The sequence below is a fragment of the Sciurus carolinensis genome, chromosome 1 (assembly GCF_902686445.1).
Source record: "Sciurus carolinensis chromosome 1, mSciCar1.2, whole genome shotgun sequence".
NCBI classification, from domain to species: domain Eukaryota; kingdom Metazoa; phylum Chordata; class Mammalia; order Rodentia; family Sciuridae; genus Sciurus; species Sciurus carolinensis.
The window spans coordinates 195512167-195529545 of NC_062213.1; the positions used below are offsets into that span (position 1 = coordinate 195512167).

The 17379-nt window shown below is 49.6% G+C and overlaps 1 protein-coding gene across 1 annotated transcript; it reads left to right on the forward strand.

Moving 5' to 3' along the window:
• Positions 1 to 12115: 12115 nt before the first annotated feature.
• Rnf186 (ring finger protein 186) lies at positions 12116 to 13238 on the forward strand. The gene has a single exon (XM_047529339.1). The coding sequence runs from the start codon at positions 12271 to 12273 to the stop codon at positions 12958 to 12960; it is 690 nt and encodes a 229-aa protein (XP_047385295.1). The 5' UTR covers positions 12116 to 12270; the 3' UTR covers positions 12961 to 13238.
• Positions 13239 to 17379: the final 4141 nt, after the last annotated feature.

Sequence of the window (17379 nt, forward strand, 5' to 3'; positions counted from 1 at the left end):
ACGTATGTTGAAGGTTAGACCTAGGGGGGACTGGAGAGGGTTAAGTGAGGTGGGAGAGCAAGGTGGAGGAGAAAGGTAGCCGTACTGAGCAGGATCCTCAGGGGAGGCATCACTGAACAGGCGACATTGAAACGAAGACTCGACAGATGTGAGGGAGTCAGGCGAGTGGGGAGGGTGCTCCAGGCAGAGGGGGAGCAAAGGCCTTGCACTGGACCTGGGGAGCCACTGTGCAAGTGCTGTAAGGAGGGAGAGGGCAAAGGACCTGAGGGCAGAGAAATCAGGGCGGGCTCTGCGGGGTCTCGCAGGACATCCCAAGGACTTTGGCTGGGAGTCACTGCAGGGTTTTGAGCCAAGAAATTAAATGGATGACTTCCATTTGTAAAGGATTGCTGCATTTGGTTACTGTGCTGAGGACAGGTGGGAGCGGAGGACCTCCAGGAAGCTACTGCCAATCACCCAGGGGCAGCGGGATGCGTGGCTCCCACAGGGCGGCAGCAGGGTGCGGGTGAGGAGTGGTTAGGTTCAGGATAGACCTGGAAGATGGAGCCAGTCTGAACACGTGGGTGAAGGAGTGTGAAAGAAAGAGTCAAGGCCAACTCCAGGGTTTGTCACCTGAGCCACCCGGAGGATGGAGAGGCCATCGAGTGAAAAGAAGTCTGACGGGAATGGAGACACACCTCACACCCTTCCCAAAAATGAACTGAAAGTGGATCACAGACCCAAACGGGAACACAGACCATGAAACTCCTAGAAGGTAACGTAGTGAAACACCTTAATGGCCTTGGGTATGTCAATGGCTTTTCAGACACAACACCAAAGGCACAATCCACAAAAGAAAGAACCGATAAACTGGACTTCATTAAAATTTGGAAGCCCTGCTCTGTAAAAGGCATCTGTCAAGAGATGAGAAGACAAGCCATAGACCGGGAGAAAAAACTTGCAAAGGACACACCTGATAAGGACCATTCTTCAAACTATTCAAAGAACTCTTAAAACTCAGCAAAATGAAACAACCTGATCTCACACTGGGTCAAAGACCTCAGATCTCACCAAAGAAGATCCACAGGTGGAAAATAAGCATCTAAAAAGATACTCCACATCGTACTCATCCAGGAAATGCGAATTAAAACAACAATGGGGTACTCCGCAAACTTTCTATCTGGAGCACCAACACCAGCAAGTGCTGGTGAGGATGTGGAGCAACGGGAACTCCCCCCACCACTGTGAGGAATGCAAGATGGTACAGCCGCTGTGGAAGACATCTTGGTGGTTTCTTGTAAAATTAAACACACTCTTACCAAATGATTCAGCAATCATGCTGCTTGGTATTTACTCAAAGGAGTTGAAAACTATGTCCACCCAAAAACCGGCACACAGGTGTTTTTGCAGCTTTATTCATAGTTGCCAAAACTCGGAAGCAACCAAAATGTCCTTCAGTAAGTTCATGGATAGATAAGCTGATAAATCCACAGTGGAATCTAATTGAGTGATAAAAAGAAATGACAAATCATGGAGGAAACATGAATGCATATTATTAAGTGAAAGAAGTCAACCTGAAAAGGTTAAATGCTGTGTAATTCCAACTGTATGAAGTTCTAGAAAAGGAAATACTTGGAAGTACAATGACCAGTGGTTAGTGGAGAGGGATGAACAGGTGAGCACAGGGGTTTTTAGGGCAGTAATATACTCTGTATGATGCTCTAAGACTGGATATATGTCTTATATATTTTTTCAAACCCGTAGAATGTAAAACACCAAGAGTGAACCCTAAGGTAGACTATGGACTTTGGGTGATAATGCAGGTTCATAAATTATTACAAATACACCACTCTGGTGACTGGCATTGATAATGGGGAGGCTACCCATGTGTGGGGACAGGCAGTACAAGGGAAGTCCCAGTACTTTCCTCTTCATTTGCTGTAAGTCTGTTCTCCCTCCAATCACCACCAAAACCCAATCTCGGTGCATCCTCCCCTGCCTTCTTTAAAACTGCTTTTTTTTTTTAAAGGACAGAGAACTGCCCATTGGATTTAGCAGTATGGAGGTCGCTGGTGGAATGGTGGGTGGATACCAGACTCCACAGGCTTAACAGAGAAGCATATGCCTAAAATGGGTGCATTTCAAAAGAAAAAAAACTAAATAAATATCATAGAGAAGGTAATGGTATTCATATTATTTAAAGGGTATTATTTAGGAAAAGTAAAAGTAGTGGTATCTTCTATTCACTTTGAAATATATACAAAATAGGATGAACTGATGGCTAGATGTTGGGATGGGTGGTTAGACTATGATAAAGCAAGTGTAACAGACACCAATGGTGGAATCCAGGTAGTGAATTCCATCAACTTTCAATGGTATGGTTGTTCCCACATTTTATTGTTGTAAAATACCTGTAACATAGAACTTGCTTCTTAACCAGTTCTAAGTGAACAGTTTAGCGATACTAAGTACTTTCATAATGTTCTCCACCCATCTCCACCGTCCAGCTCCATGACTTTTTCAACTTGTGAGCAATAACCCCTCTCTCCTCTCCAGCCCACACTCCTGGAAATACCCCTTTACTTTCTGTCTTTATGATTTTGACTACTCTAAGTACTTCATGTAAGTGGACTTACACAGCACTTTTTTGTGACTGACTTCTTTCACTTAGCATAATGTCCCAAAGTTTCAAGTATCATGTGTCCAAACTCCCATCCTTTCTGAGGATGAACAGTATTCCATCGTATGGATCTATCACACTTTGCTTGGGTTGCTTTCATATTTTAGCTATTATGAATAGTGCTGCCATGAACAAGAATGTACAATATCTTTTTGAGATCCTGCTTCCAATTCCTGGAGGTATCTCTCCACAGGTGAGATGGTTGGGTCTTGCATGCCATGCTTTGGAAGTGGTTTGAGTGTGTTCCCTGAGGGTTTGTGTGCTGGAAACTTGGTCCCCAGTGTGACGATGGGAAAGGTGATAGAACCTTTATGAGATGGAGCCTAGTAAAAGGCGATTAGGTCGTTGAGGGTGTTGCCCTTGGAAGGAACTGAGAGGGATCTCCTAGGACCTTGATTTCTCCTTGGTGTCCTGTTTCACCACATGATCTCTCCTCTCACACAGGTTTCCCTCCATGATACCATCCGCCATGATGAGTTGCAGCCACAGGGCCCTTGCCAGAGACAGTGCTATGCTGTGTGGACTTTCAGTCTCCAAAACCATAATCTGAAACAATCTCTTTTCTTTAGAAAGTATCCAGCCTTAGGTATTTTGTAATGAAAAGTGGACAAATACAATGTGGTAATTTTATTCTTAGTTCTTCCAGGAAACACCATTTTCCACAGCAGCTATACCATTTTGTGTTTTTGCCAGTGCACACGGGTTCCAATCTCTACACATCCCTGCCAACACTAGTTATTTTCTGTTGTTTCAGTAGCATCCATCCTAATGTGTGTGAAGGAGGATCTCATTTTAGTTTTGATTTGCATCTCCTTAACCATTAGGGATGTTGAGCATCCTTTCATGTGCTTATTAGTAATCTGTACATCTTCTTTGGAGAAATGTCTGTTGAAGTCCTTTGTTCATTTTTGAATTGTGTTGTTTGTTTTTGTTGTTGTTAACTTTTAGAAGTTCTCTTTATATTCTGGATTTTAATCCCATATCGCAGATATGTTTTGCAAATATTTCCTTCCATTCTGTGGGTGCCTTTTTACTCTATTTGATGTGTCTTTTTTTAATTGTCAATGGACCTTTATTTTATTTATTTATATGTGGTACTGAGAGTTGACCCACACATCCTAGGCAAGCACTCCACCACTGAGGTACTACAACCCCAGCCCCCATGTGTCTTCTGATGCACAAAATTTTTAATTTTTGTGACATTCAATGTGTCTATTTTTTCTTTTGTCACCTGTGCCTTGGTGTCAAATCCAAGAAAACATTATCAAGTCCAATGTCATGAAGTTTTTGCCCTGTGTTTTCTTCTAAGAGTCTTATGGTTTTAGATCTTAATTTAGGTCTTTGATCCATTTCGAGGCAATTTATATTCATATAATTGATGTGTTATATATACATGCATATATAATATATTTAATTTTTAAATTTTATTTATGTCTAGTTTATATATATGTATAATGTTTTTACATGAGGCTCCAACTTCACTCCTTTTCACGTGGATGTCCAGTTTCCCAACCTCCATTTGCTGGACACAGTATTTAGTTTAATTTTCATAATAATATGTTGGGGAGAAAGAGTAGACGGAAAAGGCAGGGATAGAGAACTATACGTGGTTCTTTCGAAGAATTTTGGCCAAAGGAGAATAAAGGTGAATGGCATCGGGCAATGTGGGCTGGGTGTATGTTTAGATAAGAAAACTAATAGATGTTTCATGCTCCTGGAAATTATCTGGAAAAGAACAAAGGAACCGTTGTTGTAGGAAACAGAGAATTGGCTACACGATGCCCTTGACCAGGCCCAGGGGGCCGGGGTCTAACGCACACGAGTTCCAGCTTTAGCCAGTAGCACCGAAACTCATGCACTGAAACAGGGGGAAGGCAGAGGTTTGGGGGCAGATGTTGGCGCATGGCAGCTGGGGATGGGGAGACTAGGCAAGTTGTCTTCTGATTGGGTTTCTCAGTGACAGGGGCAGTAAGTGGAGAGCGAGGCTGGGAGGGTTTGTGAGTTTGAGGAGCAAGCAGAGGGGGTGAGATGGTCATGCTGGAGAGGGAAGGATAGTTGGAATCAGGGCAAGGTGGTGCTTGCCTGGTAGCATTGAAGTCCCACCGGAAGATCATGGTTGGGATTTTCAAGTGAGACCAGTCAGCTTGACTGTATGCTTTTCTCTAGTCTTACTTAGCTTCAGTTTCATTGTCTTTTGAGTTTAATTTTTTTGGTAGTACCGGGGATTGATGCTAGGGTCTCATATCAGGCAAGCGCTCTACTGCCAAGCCACATCCCCAGCTTTTTTAAATTTTAATTTGAGAGAAGTTCTCACTAAGTTGCCCAAGGTGGCCTTGAACTTGTGATCCTCCTGCCTCAGACTCCCAGGTAGCTGGGATTCCAAGTGTGCACCACGATGTCCAGCCTAATTTAAATTTTAATTAAATTAATAAGTTAATTAAGAACTAAGGATTTAAGTTTTAATTTTCATGAAGGCCACTTTGTCCAAATTTTCTCTTGTTGTCTGTGGCTTTGGTGTGAAATCCAAGATCATTGCCAAATCCTGCACAGGAAGAGAACAAGCAGAGAACTGGAGTGTATCGAGGACTCAGTGACTATAACAACGGACTGCGGGATGGCAGCTGGAGAGGCAGAGGATGGGGACATTAAAGGACAATGGGCCTTGCTATGGTTTGTATCTTTTCCAAAATGTCCTTTTGTATCTTTTCCGAATGTCCTTTTCCAAAGGCCCATGTGCAAAAGGCTGGTCCCCGTGTGGCGCTCTTGGGAGGTATTGGAAACTTTAAGAGGCAGGGCCTAGTGGAAGGTCTTTAGGTCATTGGGGGTGTGACCTCAAAAGGTATTGTAGGACCCAATCTCTTCCTTTCTCTTTTTCTTTGCTCCCTCACTCATAAGATGAGGGGTTCTGTTCCACCATGTGCTCCCACCATGATGTACTGCCTCACCACAGTCCTAAAACATAGGAGCCAACTGATGGGCTGAAATATCTGAAACTGGGAGCCAAAATTAACCTTTTCTCTTTATAAGCTAAATATCTCAGGTGTTTTGTTACAATGATAGAAAGCTGACTAACCCAGGAGCACTGGAGGGTTCCAATATCTAAAGACCATCACCATTTTTGTACTAAAGAGAATGAACTACAAAGATAAGATAGTAGGCAGAGAATTGGATGCATGAAACTGATATTGTGGCTTATGGTTACAAACAAACATGATCATGGGAGCAAAGGGCTGGGGTTGAGTGAAGGTTAGGGTCATTGGAGGAGGGGTAGGTCAAGGAACTAGGAGGTGGAGCTTGGAAAGATCATCCACACATGACATCATGACAAATTAAGACTGGAGTCAGGGAAGAAGTTCACAGTGAGCTGGGAGCCCAGACCACCAAGAAAAGAGAATGAGCCAGAAGATGGTGATATGAGGGTGATGGAATGAGGTGAAATTAGAGAATGTTGGTGATGATCCACTGTGAACTTGAGAGGGCACAGTGCAAGTTGAAGGGAGTCAGGGAGGGGAGGGAGAAGGGGACAGACTAGGACATAATAGAACCTTTGGGAGATCTGCAAGCCCAAGGTGAAGAGGGACCTGGAAGTCTGGGATCCAAGATGTTATTGCCAATGACCAGGAAAAAAAGGTCCAAGGAGGTGAGTCCTGAGCACTAGGGCAGATGGTGATGCTAAGGTGGGAGTATTGGGGACAGGCAGGGCTGGGGGTCTGGGAGGACCCTTGATCACTCTTGGACCTAGTGGCCAGAGGAGATCTCAATCTGAATGGTGTGTTCCAGGCTGACCCCCGATGCGGAAAGTGCTTCTAGGAGGCAGGTCACAGCAACATGGCCCCCTCTCCACCCCCGGTGACCAGGGTAGAAGACCCACTTTCTGGATGAAACTCAGCCCTCATTCAAGGCTTCCTCCTGACCCCAAATAATGTAGAAAATGACCCATGGCTTTCCACACCTGACCTCCAGCCATGTCCAGTTCTAGCATAAAAATTGTGAACAACACCTAAGGAAGAAAATATCGCCCCTTCTTACAGATAAAGAAACTGGGGTCAGGAGGGAACACAGCAGGTCAGTCATACAGAGAGCCCCATGGACAAGGCAGTGTGCATGGTGGTTAGAGAGCCACCCAGCAGCCAGGCTCCCTGGATTGGCTCCCAGCTGACATTTACTAGCCATATAATTCAACTTAATCCCTCTGTGACCTAGTTTTCTCACCCACAAAGTAGAAATGATATTTACTTCTTAGGTGTGTTGGAAGGAGTATATGACTAATCCCTGAAAATATCACTTAATGTGAGCGCTAGTGAGAGCCACGTGGTCAAAACACACCAAAAGTCGAACACCTCTGGACTCCTCAGTCACAGGAGCCAAGAACTGCCCTTTCTTTGTCGGTTATGCCAGCTTGAGTTGAATTTTTCAACTCTTAGGACCAAAAAATTCCTGACACAAAGGCTATTTTGACCTCCACTGGATAAATAAGGGAACTGAAAATCAGAGGGGTTAAATGATCACCCAGAGATGCACAGCTACGACTTGAACCCTGGTCTGCTTCTGGGAGACCGACCATGGCCCCCTCTTCAACCCAGGTGTCAGAAGTAGAAAACCTGGACAGGCAGGTTTAGCCCTTGTTCAAGGCCCCCAAATTGACCCCAAATTATATAGAAAGGCTCACGACTCCAAGTCCTACTGGGTACTTTCCACATTACCGACTCAGTCAACCTAACAGTCTATTCAAAGACAGCCTCCCACTCTCCACCCAGGACCCTCAATTATTTCTAGTCAATGTCTTCCTTCCAAGGGGTTCCCCAAAGGCCAGGGCTGGATGTGTGGGGAGGAAAGAGAGGCCACCTCCTGATCTCAGGCTGGTCACCCTGGAGAAAAGTTGCATGCATCCTAGGCGATGCCTGGGAGGATTCACGTCCACCTGGTCCTGTGGTCCGGGTCCCAGGTCCATGCTCCCTGGAATGTGGTGCGTGGAGAACAGGAGGAGAAATATTCTGATAGGCACACATCGCCTGCGAGCTTCAGTATCCAGGCTGCCGCTGGAGTCAAAGGAGGCGGAAGCCCTGGATTTAATCTTGAACAAGCCGGAGGATGCCAGAGGCCGATCCTTCCTCTACTTTTCTTCTACCTTTCCTCTTTCCACCATTGGAATTATCTAAAAGGAATTTATACAAGTGAAATATAAATACAAAAGTCAAATATTGGACATCAGTTCCAGGTAAAAAGCAGGGAGGGGCTCCACAGACAAATCACTTAGAGACAAAGTCGGGATTAAACAAAGTCGAGGAGGATTTTGAACCGTGGTTGACTTCTGAGGAACACAGAGGCGGGGCTTCTGGGGCAGCAACGTGAGCTGGGGCACAGAGAGGAGTGGGAGTGGGCAGTGGTCATTTGGCAGAGCGCCAGCGAGGGTGGCCCAAGGCCAGGAATGGGTCGGGCAGTGTAATCTCATGACATGCTACTGCTTGATTCTTTGCCAATGAATTCAATGCAGGACCCAAGGCTCAGATCAGAAACGACTTGGGCAGGGCAAGAGTCTGTGGTTACCTGCATGTGTGACTCCTGAGGTGATCCATCTCAACTTCTGCACTGGCAGCCAGGTGTGAAATTCCACACTACTGTGAGAAGCCTCGGGATGGAAGAACTGCATTTCGAAGGAAAAAGAGTAGTTTTACTGAAAATAAGTGAGTTCATATTTGTACAGCAATTAAAATAAACAAATATGTTCTATTCGGAGCTTTGGAAGGATGCATATGTTTCAGGTCTCAACTATCACAGCAAGCACAAACGTTAACAGAGCGGAAGGTGAAACCTGGGAGCAGGCGACATTTTCAGTCTCCAGAGATGTTTTGTCCTTCCCTGGGGATGGATCTGCTTCAGGTATGCCCAGACCCCACCCATATCCACTTATCTTTAAGAAGACCTGGCTGAACCATCGCCAAAGCTACTTATCACATTCCTGGGAAGATCAATTACACCCAGGTCAGTTACAACTCACGGGGCATAAATTACTGAGCACGTACTAGTGGGGTTAAGGGAGGTTAAATATAATCTTCCATAATTTCCTGAAGCGATATTATCTCCCTTTTATCAAATTAAAAAAAAAAAAAAAAAAAACTGAGCTTCAATGCCGTTGAAATTCTTGCCCAAGATCATACAGTTAGTAAAGTGAGAGGAGCCAATAAAGTTGGTACCAATGATAATTAGACAAGGCGCCTTTAAGAATCAAAGTTGTTATGATTATATGAATGGTGTGAATCTACGTTGTGTATAACCATAGAAATGAAAAGTAGTACCCAATTTGTGTACAGTGAATCAAAATGCAGTCTGTAAAAATTTTTAAAAAAAAATTTTAATTAAAAAAATGGGCTGGGATGTGGTTCAGTGGTCAAGAGCCCCTGGGTTCAATCCCCAGTGCCCTCCCCTTTCCTCCTCCCCCCAAAAAAAGAAACAAAGTTGTTCCCAAGCCAAGATGGTAGGATGAGAACAAGAAGGTATCCACTGTTAACAGATCATTTTACAGCAGTAGTGGTAAAAAGAACTTTCAAGTTCTACCTTGTATGTCTCTGTGATATTTGAGGCATAGCAACCAATATGTCTGCTTAATGGAGGTTACCGCAGAAGGTGCTGTTCAGATGCTGACCCCAGATGACTCCCGTGGTCTGATTTCCACCTCCTCCATCTACCTTTTGAGGATGTGGCTTCCTGTTGAGCTGGCCAGGAGAGAGAGAGAGAGAGAGAGAGAGGACGCTAGCCAAGCTGACATCCTCTGTTGTTTACCTGATTTCCGATTTCTCATTATAAATGAATGTGGCCCACATTCCCCATCCTTCTGAGGATCTAGAAAACTGGAAAGAACAATATATAATGCAAGTTAAAGCAGGGGATTAAAACGGTCTCTTGTGGCATAGGAACACAGAGGCCTCGGGTCACTCTGGGCTCCGCACGAAGTCTGTCTTGACAATGGTGACGGCCTGAGAGCAAGTGAAGGTTTCTTTTCTTCATGTATAGTTGTGTGGCACTGAAGACTTTTACTCCTAAAGAACATAAACCCAATTTGAACAGATTTAAGAATAAAAATTAGGGCTGAGGGGTTGGGGATATGGCTCAGTTGATAGAGTGTTTGCCTCGCAAGCACAAGGCCCTGGGTTCAATCCCCAGCACCAAAAAAAAAAAAAAAAAATTAGGGCTGAGAGTATAGCTCTGAGGGTAGGACACTTGCCTTCTAGATGCAAGGCCCTGGGTTCAGTCCCCAGCACCACACACACACACACACACACACACACACACACAGGAGAATAAAAATTGGGGTCAATTTTGAGTTAACATAATTGAAAAATCCAAAGATAGATAGTTGGCTTTGGGTGTGGCATCGGGCTTTTGCCTGACTCTTCTCTCACCTTTCTTTCACCCTGACCTTACTTTGGGGCTGGTTCTGTGCACACTGTGCTCCTGGCAGTTCTGGGGTTCCACCCTCAAGCTTGGAAACCCAGCAGAAGGGGAAACTTCCCCCAAAATTCCAACAGAAGTCCCAGAATTGGATCTCATTGGCTGGGCTTAGACCACACACCTGTGCCTGAACCAATGGCTGCAGCCAGCAGATTGGACTCTGCTGATTGGTCAGCCTGAATCCCATCACATCAGCCCCTGCTGAGGTGGGGTGAGAGACCAACCCCTGTGGAGTCACACCCAGAGGATGGTGGGGAACTGGGATTGCCTAAGGTGAAAACGAGCCACTGTTAACCCCAAAGTGGAAAATGGGTGCAGGGCACAGATGCCCAAGGCTTCATCCAAGACCTGCTTCAGCTGGGGAGAAATGTGACAGAGAGAAATAACTGATTGTGGAGGAGAAATGAGATGGGATGGTGGGGAATGGGACTTCAGAAACAGAGGGCCCCGAATAGGAGGAGCAGCAAGAGGTCCTCCAGGAGGTCCTCCAGGAGGTGCTCCAAGAGGTCCTCCAAGAGGTTCTCCCGGAAGTGCTTCAAGAGATCCTCCAAGAGGTCCTCCAAGAGGTCTTCCAAGAGATCCTCCAGGAGGTGCTCCAAGAGGTCCTCCAGGAGATCCTCCAGGAGGTGCTCCAAGAGTGCTTCAAGAGATCCTCCAAGAGGTCCTCCAAGAGGTCCTCCAGGAGGTGCTCCAAGAGGTGCTCCAAAGGAGGAAACCGCTGCCAGTCTGGGGCTCCAGCACACAACACCACAGTGCATGCCCCTTGGGGTGAAGGGAAGGCTGAATGGGGAGAGGTGGACACCCTGTGACCATTGCCAGGTGACACAAGCAGCGAGGGACCGCTCAGCACATTTTTCTGGATTCGGCGTGGCCTGCACACAGAGGAAGGAGATGTGCCACCCACCCTTCTGCACTGGGGACAAGGTAAAAGAGTCACATTTTCCTAATTGCCACGCTGCTGTATCTGCCAGCCACGTGAGGCCTGCAGCTTGAGTCAGCTGCCCGGAGGCCACTGCATCTGCGTGAATTGATGGGAGTGCGTCCCACGAGACCAGGGACCAGACCTTGGACGCGGGTAGGTCTTGCCCCTGTGGAAGGCCCCTTGGCAGACATCCAGCAGGCCAGCCTGACCACACCCTGCCCACACTCCCAGGTCTTCCTCATGGGGCCAAGATCCCAGAGAGCACAGAGGACCCAGGGCGCAGGGTGGGCTCAGAGCAGGTTCACATAAAGGGCGCTGCTCTCGTGACGGCTGGGTGCAGGCCTGCACGCCACACACAGGGCTAATGGCACCTATTATTAGATGACTGTGTGTGGTGGCACTGATGAGATGCTCAGGAATCAGTCACCGCTCACAGAGTTGCCGTGACTCTAAGGGACTACGGAGCCGAATGCGGTCAGGTGCTGAGCACCTGGGGGTGGGGCAGGGTTTGTTTTGCTGTTTGGCTGGTCTTTCTCCCAGGCTACGCGGAATATTTTTCTGACCACTTCTTTCTTTCTTCACGAGGCCAACTGATTGCAAATGTGCTCAAAGTTCAAACGAACTTCTTCCCACCCATCCTGACACCCCAAAGGTTTCCTCGGAGACCCTTCCATGGCAATGTTGCTCAAACTGGGGTTCCCCAGGCGCCCACATCAGACTCATGAAGATGTTTGGTAACTGCACAGATTTTTAGATCCCATCCTGACCTGCCAAATCTTCATCTCTGGGTCTGAGACTTAGGCCTCTGTATTTTAAAAGCTTCAGAGAGGGCTTGAAGGGGGTTGCCGATGGATCCCGAAGCTCACCAGCCACATGGGTCACATAAGTACTCGCCAGTCACCTGGCCCCGACAGGAAAGTCCTGGTTCTTTAGGCCCTGCCCCTTTTGGCCCTTCTATCAGGCAATGCAAAGTCTCCAGCCCACGAGTTACTGATTAACCCTCAGTTTCGAGGAAAGAAATAATAATAACAGAGGCGACATTGAACAGCAGGAAACAAGCCAGGCAGCCTCCGGAGAAAGCGGGACACAGCTGCCGCTGCGGGCCCTGGGGAGAGCAAGCGGGAGGCTGGAGGCGTCCGGCACGGAGTCAGGATCCTTCCAAGTCACAGCGGCACTGGCCCACACTTCCTGCCCATGCCCAGGTGCCCAGCAGGCGCTTGCCACCAGCTCTGTGCCCACGATGTCCTGCACCGACGCCCAGCAACAGCCACCACCCATCTCAGCCGGAGCTATAGCCACCACCACCATCACTTCGGGGTCTGCTGAGTGTCACCGTGGCTCCACAGAGGGTGACCTGGAGTGCCTGGTGTGTCGGGAGCCCTACAACTGCGCCCGGTGCCCCAAGGTGCTGAGCTGCCAGCACACCTTCTGTGCCGTCTGCCTGAAGCTCCTGCTGTGCGTGCAGGAGGACAGTTGGGCCATCACCTGCCCGCTGTGCCGAAAGGTCACCCCGGTCCCAGGGGGTCTCATCTGCAGCCTGCGTGACCAGGAGGCGGTGGTGGGGCAGCTGGCCCGGCCGTGCCTGGAAGTGCGGCTCAGTCCTCAGGGGCTGGCGGGTGCTGCCACCTCAGGGGCAGGGCATCATCCCAGCTGGGCAGGAGAGGAGGAGCAGGAGGTGGTGAGTGCCAACCGCGTGGCGGCCCGGCGCCTGGCAGTGCACCTGCTCCTGCTGGTCCTGCTCATCCTCCTCATCCTGCCCTTCATCTACCCAGGCGTCATCCGGTGGGCGCTGGCCCTCCTTATGGCCCTGGCCTTGCTGATGTCCACCCTGTTCTGCTGTCACCCCCACAGCCAGGGCGGCTGCTGGCCCTGCCCCAGGACTCTCCTCTGCAGAGAGCAGAAACACAGCCAGATCGCTTCCATTGCCTGAGCGCCCCGGGCCTGGCGGGCCTGGTGGCCCCGCTGCCTCTTGGGGCCCCTGGTTTCCCCAGCCAGCAGGGTAAGGGGCGATGAACTAGAGTGACTCTCTCAGAGATGACAGCCAGCGGGACCCGCGTGTCGAAGCCAGGATGGCCGTCTCAGGTCAAGAACTCTGAGCTGGGACCGTGGGCTCCCACCTGCCCTCGGTACAGCGTTTCCAAGCTGTCGTGGGGTGGGGAGGGGGCACCAGCTGCTTGGTCGCTACCAAGGGGGTTTCTGTTGCTCTAACTCCAGTGCTCCCGGGTCCCTTGAGGAAAGCACTCAGTATTGACCTCTTGGCAGAACAAATAGAACCAGGACTCCATTTTTTGCAACTGATGTGGCTGGTTTTGTTTTCTAGGTTTGGTTTGGTGCTTCGTTTGGGGGGGCAGTCTGGGCACACTTCTGACTGTTCCGCGTTTCCCGTCTGGGTTGGGATCTCCCCCGGAGTTGGCCCCAGGGTGGGAGGGAGAGAGGTTGCATGGGGGGCGGGGAAGCTGCGTCTGATGCCGCAGGGGGTCCATGGAGCTGGGAGGCGGGAGAGGTGGGGGCTGGGCACTGCTGTCAGCATGGCCACAGAGACTCCCGCCCCGAGTCATCAGGCCCTTCAGGAGAATCTTGGGGTTACAGGATCATCCCTATGCCATGCACAGTGGGTGCAGCTGCCCTTGGGAGGCACAGTCCCTCGCTACAGAACCCCATCTTTATGGACGGGCTTTATTTGTTAAAGCAGCTCATGTCCTGTTTGAGCTCTGTCATAAAGATAAGAGGTCTCATAAACACAACGGTCCTCACCAGTCACCCAGCCTCGCCCCGAGAGCCACAGCGTCTTCTCTTTGTGACCACTTGTGCCTCCACAGAGAGGTGGCATCTGCCAGAGGGCAGGGGCTCCTGAGGGTGTCAGTCGGGCCTCAGCAGGGCCTGGATGTGAGAGGCAACATATTATTTTCTTCCAAAGGCCACATCATTGGGAACAGACTTGGAAACCCAGAGGGACTTTCCTGGCGCCACACACCACCTTTTCCTGTCCCTTTCCTCCTAGGAGGACAAGAGTCCCAGCTGGACAGAGTGCATGGTGTCAGGAGGGATGAGACACATTGAAGGGGGCGGGGCGCTCACGTGCCGCTGAGCAAGGCCTTTTATCTCTCTGGGCTTCCTTTTCCCCCAACTGAGCGAGTTGGCCTGAATTATTACTAAAAGTCCTGGAAGCCCCAAGAGCTGAGGACACCTTGGGCCCCAGAAAAGACATGGGTCATAGTCCCCATGGACGCATACAAAGAGAGAGCTGCACATGTGTGCAATTCACTATTCTTCAGTTCTTCAAAATGTTAAATTTTGTCTTATAAGGTCCTTGCCAGGCAACTCCAGGAGCTGAGGGAGAGTGTGTGGGCCCTGGGGGACCCACGGTGGTAAGCCGAGCCACCCTGTCTCCCAAGGCTAAGTAGATGACCAGTCCATCTCCCGAGCTGGCTGCGGGCAGGTGCAGTTTGGGCTAGCCGCCAGTTAGACAGGGAAAGAACATCTCTCCCCACTCACTCCCCACGCCCATTCTCTCCAGTTCTTGGATCCCTCACCAAGACGAAACCTCCACCAAGGTTTCCGTGGCGATGACAACGCCATTTCCACCAGAATAACGGTGGTAGATGTTCACCCCACATTTTCTCACGCCAGGTGTCGCCCTAACTGCTTTATGTGCAAATTTTAGTCCAATCTTTACAACAAGCTTATGAAATAGAGGCCATTATTATCCCATTCGTACAGACTGAGGATCAGAGAGGGCAATTCTCCAGCCTAAGTTTACACAGTTAGTCAATAACAGCTCCTGCAGAAATTAACCCAGGGCTTCTGCAGGAAGCTCCAAAACCACTTGGGAGGGATTGATTCCACGGAGAACTCAGGAGCCCCCAAGATCCTGTGGCCGGGTCCTCAGAGAGGCCAGAGAATTCCAGAATCTGCTGTCTGTGCTAAAGAAAAGGGAGGAGACCTAAAAGAGGGACAGCCCTCCAATCCCTTTACAGCAGGCACCAGCCTCCCTGGCAGGGAGCCACGCTGGCTGGAGCCCCATCTCGGCCCCTGAGCAAGCTACTCTGCTGCCCTGACCCTCACCTTGCGAGGATCAGGAGGGCCCCAGGATAGCCCATCTCCTGCCAGCCTTCCTCACATGTGGCAGGTCCCCAACCACGGTATCCGCTATGCCCACCTCCTTCAAAGCCCAGCTGGTTCTAGCCATCTTCTGGCCCCTGGGGGACAGGAGGCCCTAGAGGTCAGTAGCCACAAGAGAGGCAGCTGGGCTCCCTGTGAGCTCCGGCCTGGGGACAGGAAGAAGTTGAGGAACTTCTCAGAGCCTTCGCCATCGCTGGTCTATAAAGTGCGGGAGGGTGGCCGGCACCTCCTGGGGCTTGCGTGAGGATTCACGGTACTGCGGGATGAGAACCCAAGTCCGACTGAGGAACTGCCGTCATGGCAGATCCTTGGCCCCTGGGGGTGGTTTCTGGGGCTGTTCAGTGTGACAGCCAGCAGGGGCCCAGCCTGGACGGCAGGGGAGAAGCCAACGGTCAGGGCAGGTGCCTCTGCTTAGGTCCGCCCTAAGGACAGAGAGGACTGGAGGGCACGGGAGACCAACTGCATCCCAATCAGATGCGTCTCCCTCCTCCCTGCCTGGGTCACAGACCTGGCGGGAAGTTCAGTCTCGCCGTTCACAGGTTGTCCCATTGGGCCTTGGTTCTCCACCAAGAAACAGGCTCCAGAGTGTGTTACAGGGCTGCAGGGGGAGCTCATGGGAACATCCATGGCGGAGCACTGGGATCGTAAGGACAGGAGGGGGAAGACAGGGAGAGAGAGAGAGAGACGGGGTTGAGTTCTAGAAAGCTCTACAGGAAGGACGAGGACAGACTCACTAATGAAACCTGGCCACTAGAATTCTCCCTTATCAGCCTCAGGATCACAGCATCCTCAACAAACATATAATAACAATGTAACAATAATTGCTGACAATAGTGGTTGCACTGTGTCAAGTGTATTGCATTATTATCCCATGTGCTATAAGGTGGATCCCAGTATTAGCCCCAAATTATCAACCCTGAGGCACAGAGAGGGTCAGTAACTTTCCCAGTACCACACAGTGAGGTGGTGGTGGAGCCAAGCATAGACCACAGAGGTCTAACTCTGAAGTTTAACCTTTGACTCTCTTTGCTACACCGGATGGAACATTCCCGGCATGTCGCAAGTACTCAAGGTGTGTGGCCCCCTGGCCCTAGGAATGAAGAATTAAGAACTGGGCTGTAGCTTCCTGGTTTACTGGGTGCCTGGGATGGAAGGATGTGGGAGCCTCCCTGTCCCATCCCCAGGGCCACTTCCTCACCTCACCTTGGGGCCTGATTTGTTATCGGAACTTCTCAGAAGGCTGGAGGGAGTAGTCAGCCTTTGCTGGAACACTTCAGTCTCTGTGGCAAAGCAGAGCATCTCCAGGAATGAAGGGCTGTCCCGCGTCTTCCCCAGCTCTGAGGAGCAGCGGAAAGCGCGCGGAAAAGAGAAGTCAGATCCCAGCTCCTCAAGCACCCAAGCTGTTCTGGGGAACTTCACGTTCTTGTCTGAGCAACTCGAAACCACTTTTATTAACGGGAGGAGTATCTATGTTCAGCAGAGAACCCTCTGAAGCCTCCAAAACACCACGGGACCCAGAATCCGTCCCTTCACTCATTCGACACCTATCTACGGCGGGGCTGCTCTGGGCCAGGCCCCCCTCGTCCTATTTGATGAGGAAGGAAACTACTATCCACTCAGCACCTCTTCTGGTTGAATTGTCCCCCCCACCCCCGTAAATGATGTCTTGAGTCCTAACCTGTACTCCGCCCCAGAAGGCGACTTTATTTAAAATAGGCGATCAAGTTAAAATGAGGTCATTAGGTAAGCTCTAATCCAATATAAAAGGTGTTCTTATAAAATGTGGAAATTTGGCTGGGCACGGTGGCCCACGCCTGTGATCCCAACAGCTCAGGAGGCTGAGACAGGAGGATCGTGAGTTCAAAGCCAGCCTCAGCAACTTAGTGAGGCCCTAAGCAACTCAGTGAGACCCTGTCTCTAAATAAAATACAAAACAGGGCTGGGGATGTGGCTCAGTGGTCGAGTGCCCCTGAGTTCAATGCCCTGTACCCACCCACAAAATAATGGGGAAATTCAGGCACAGACAGACCTGTGTAGAGAGAAATGGTGTCAAGACCCACGAGGGAGAATGTCACGGAAAGATAAAGCCAGAGATCAGAGTGATGTATCTACAAACCAAGGAATTCCAGAAAGTGCCGGCCACCACCACAAGACCGGAGAGGCCTGGAGCAGATTCTCCCTCGCTGCCCTCAGCAAGAACTGACAACCTTAGTGACACCTTGGTCTT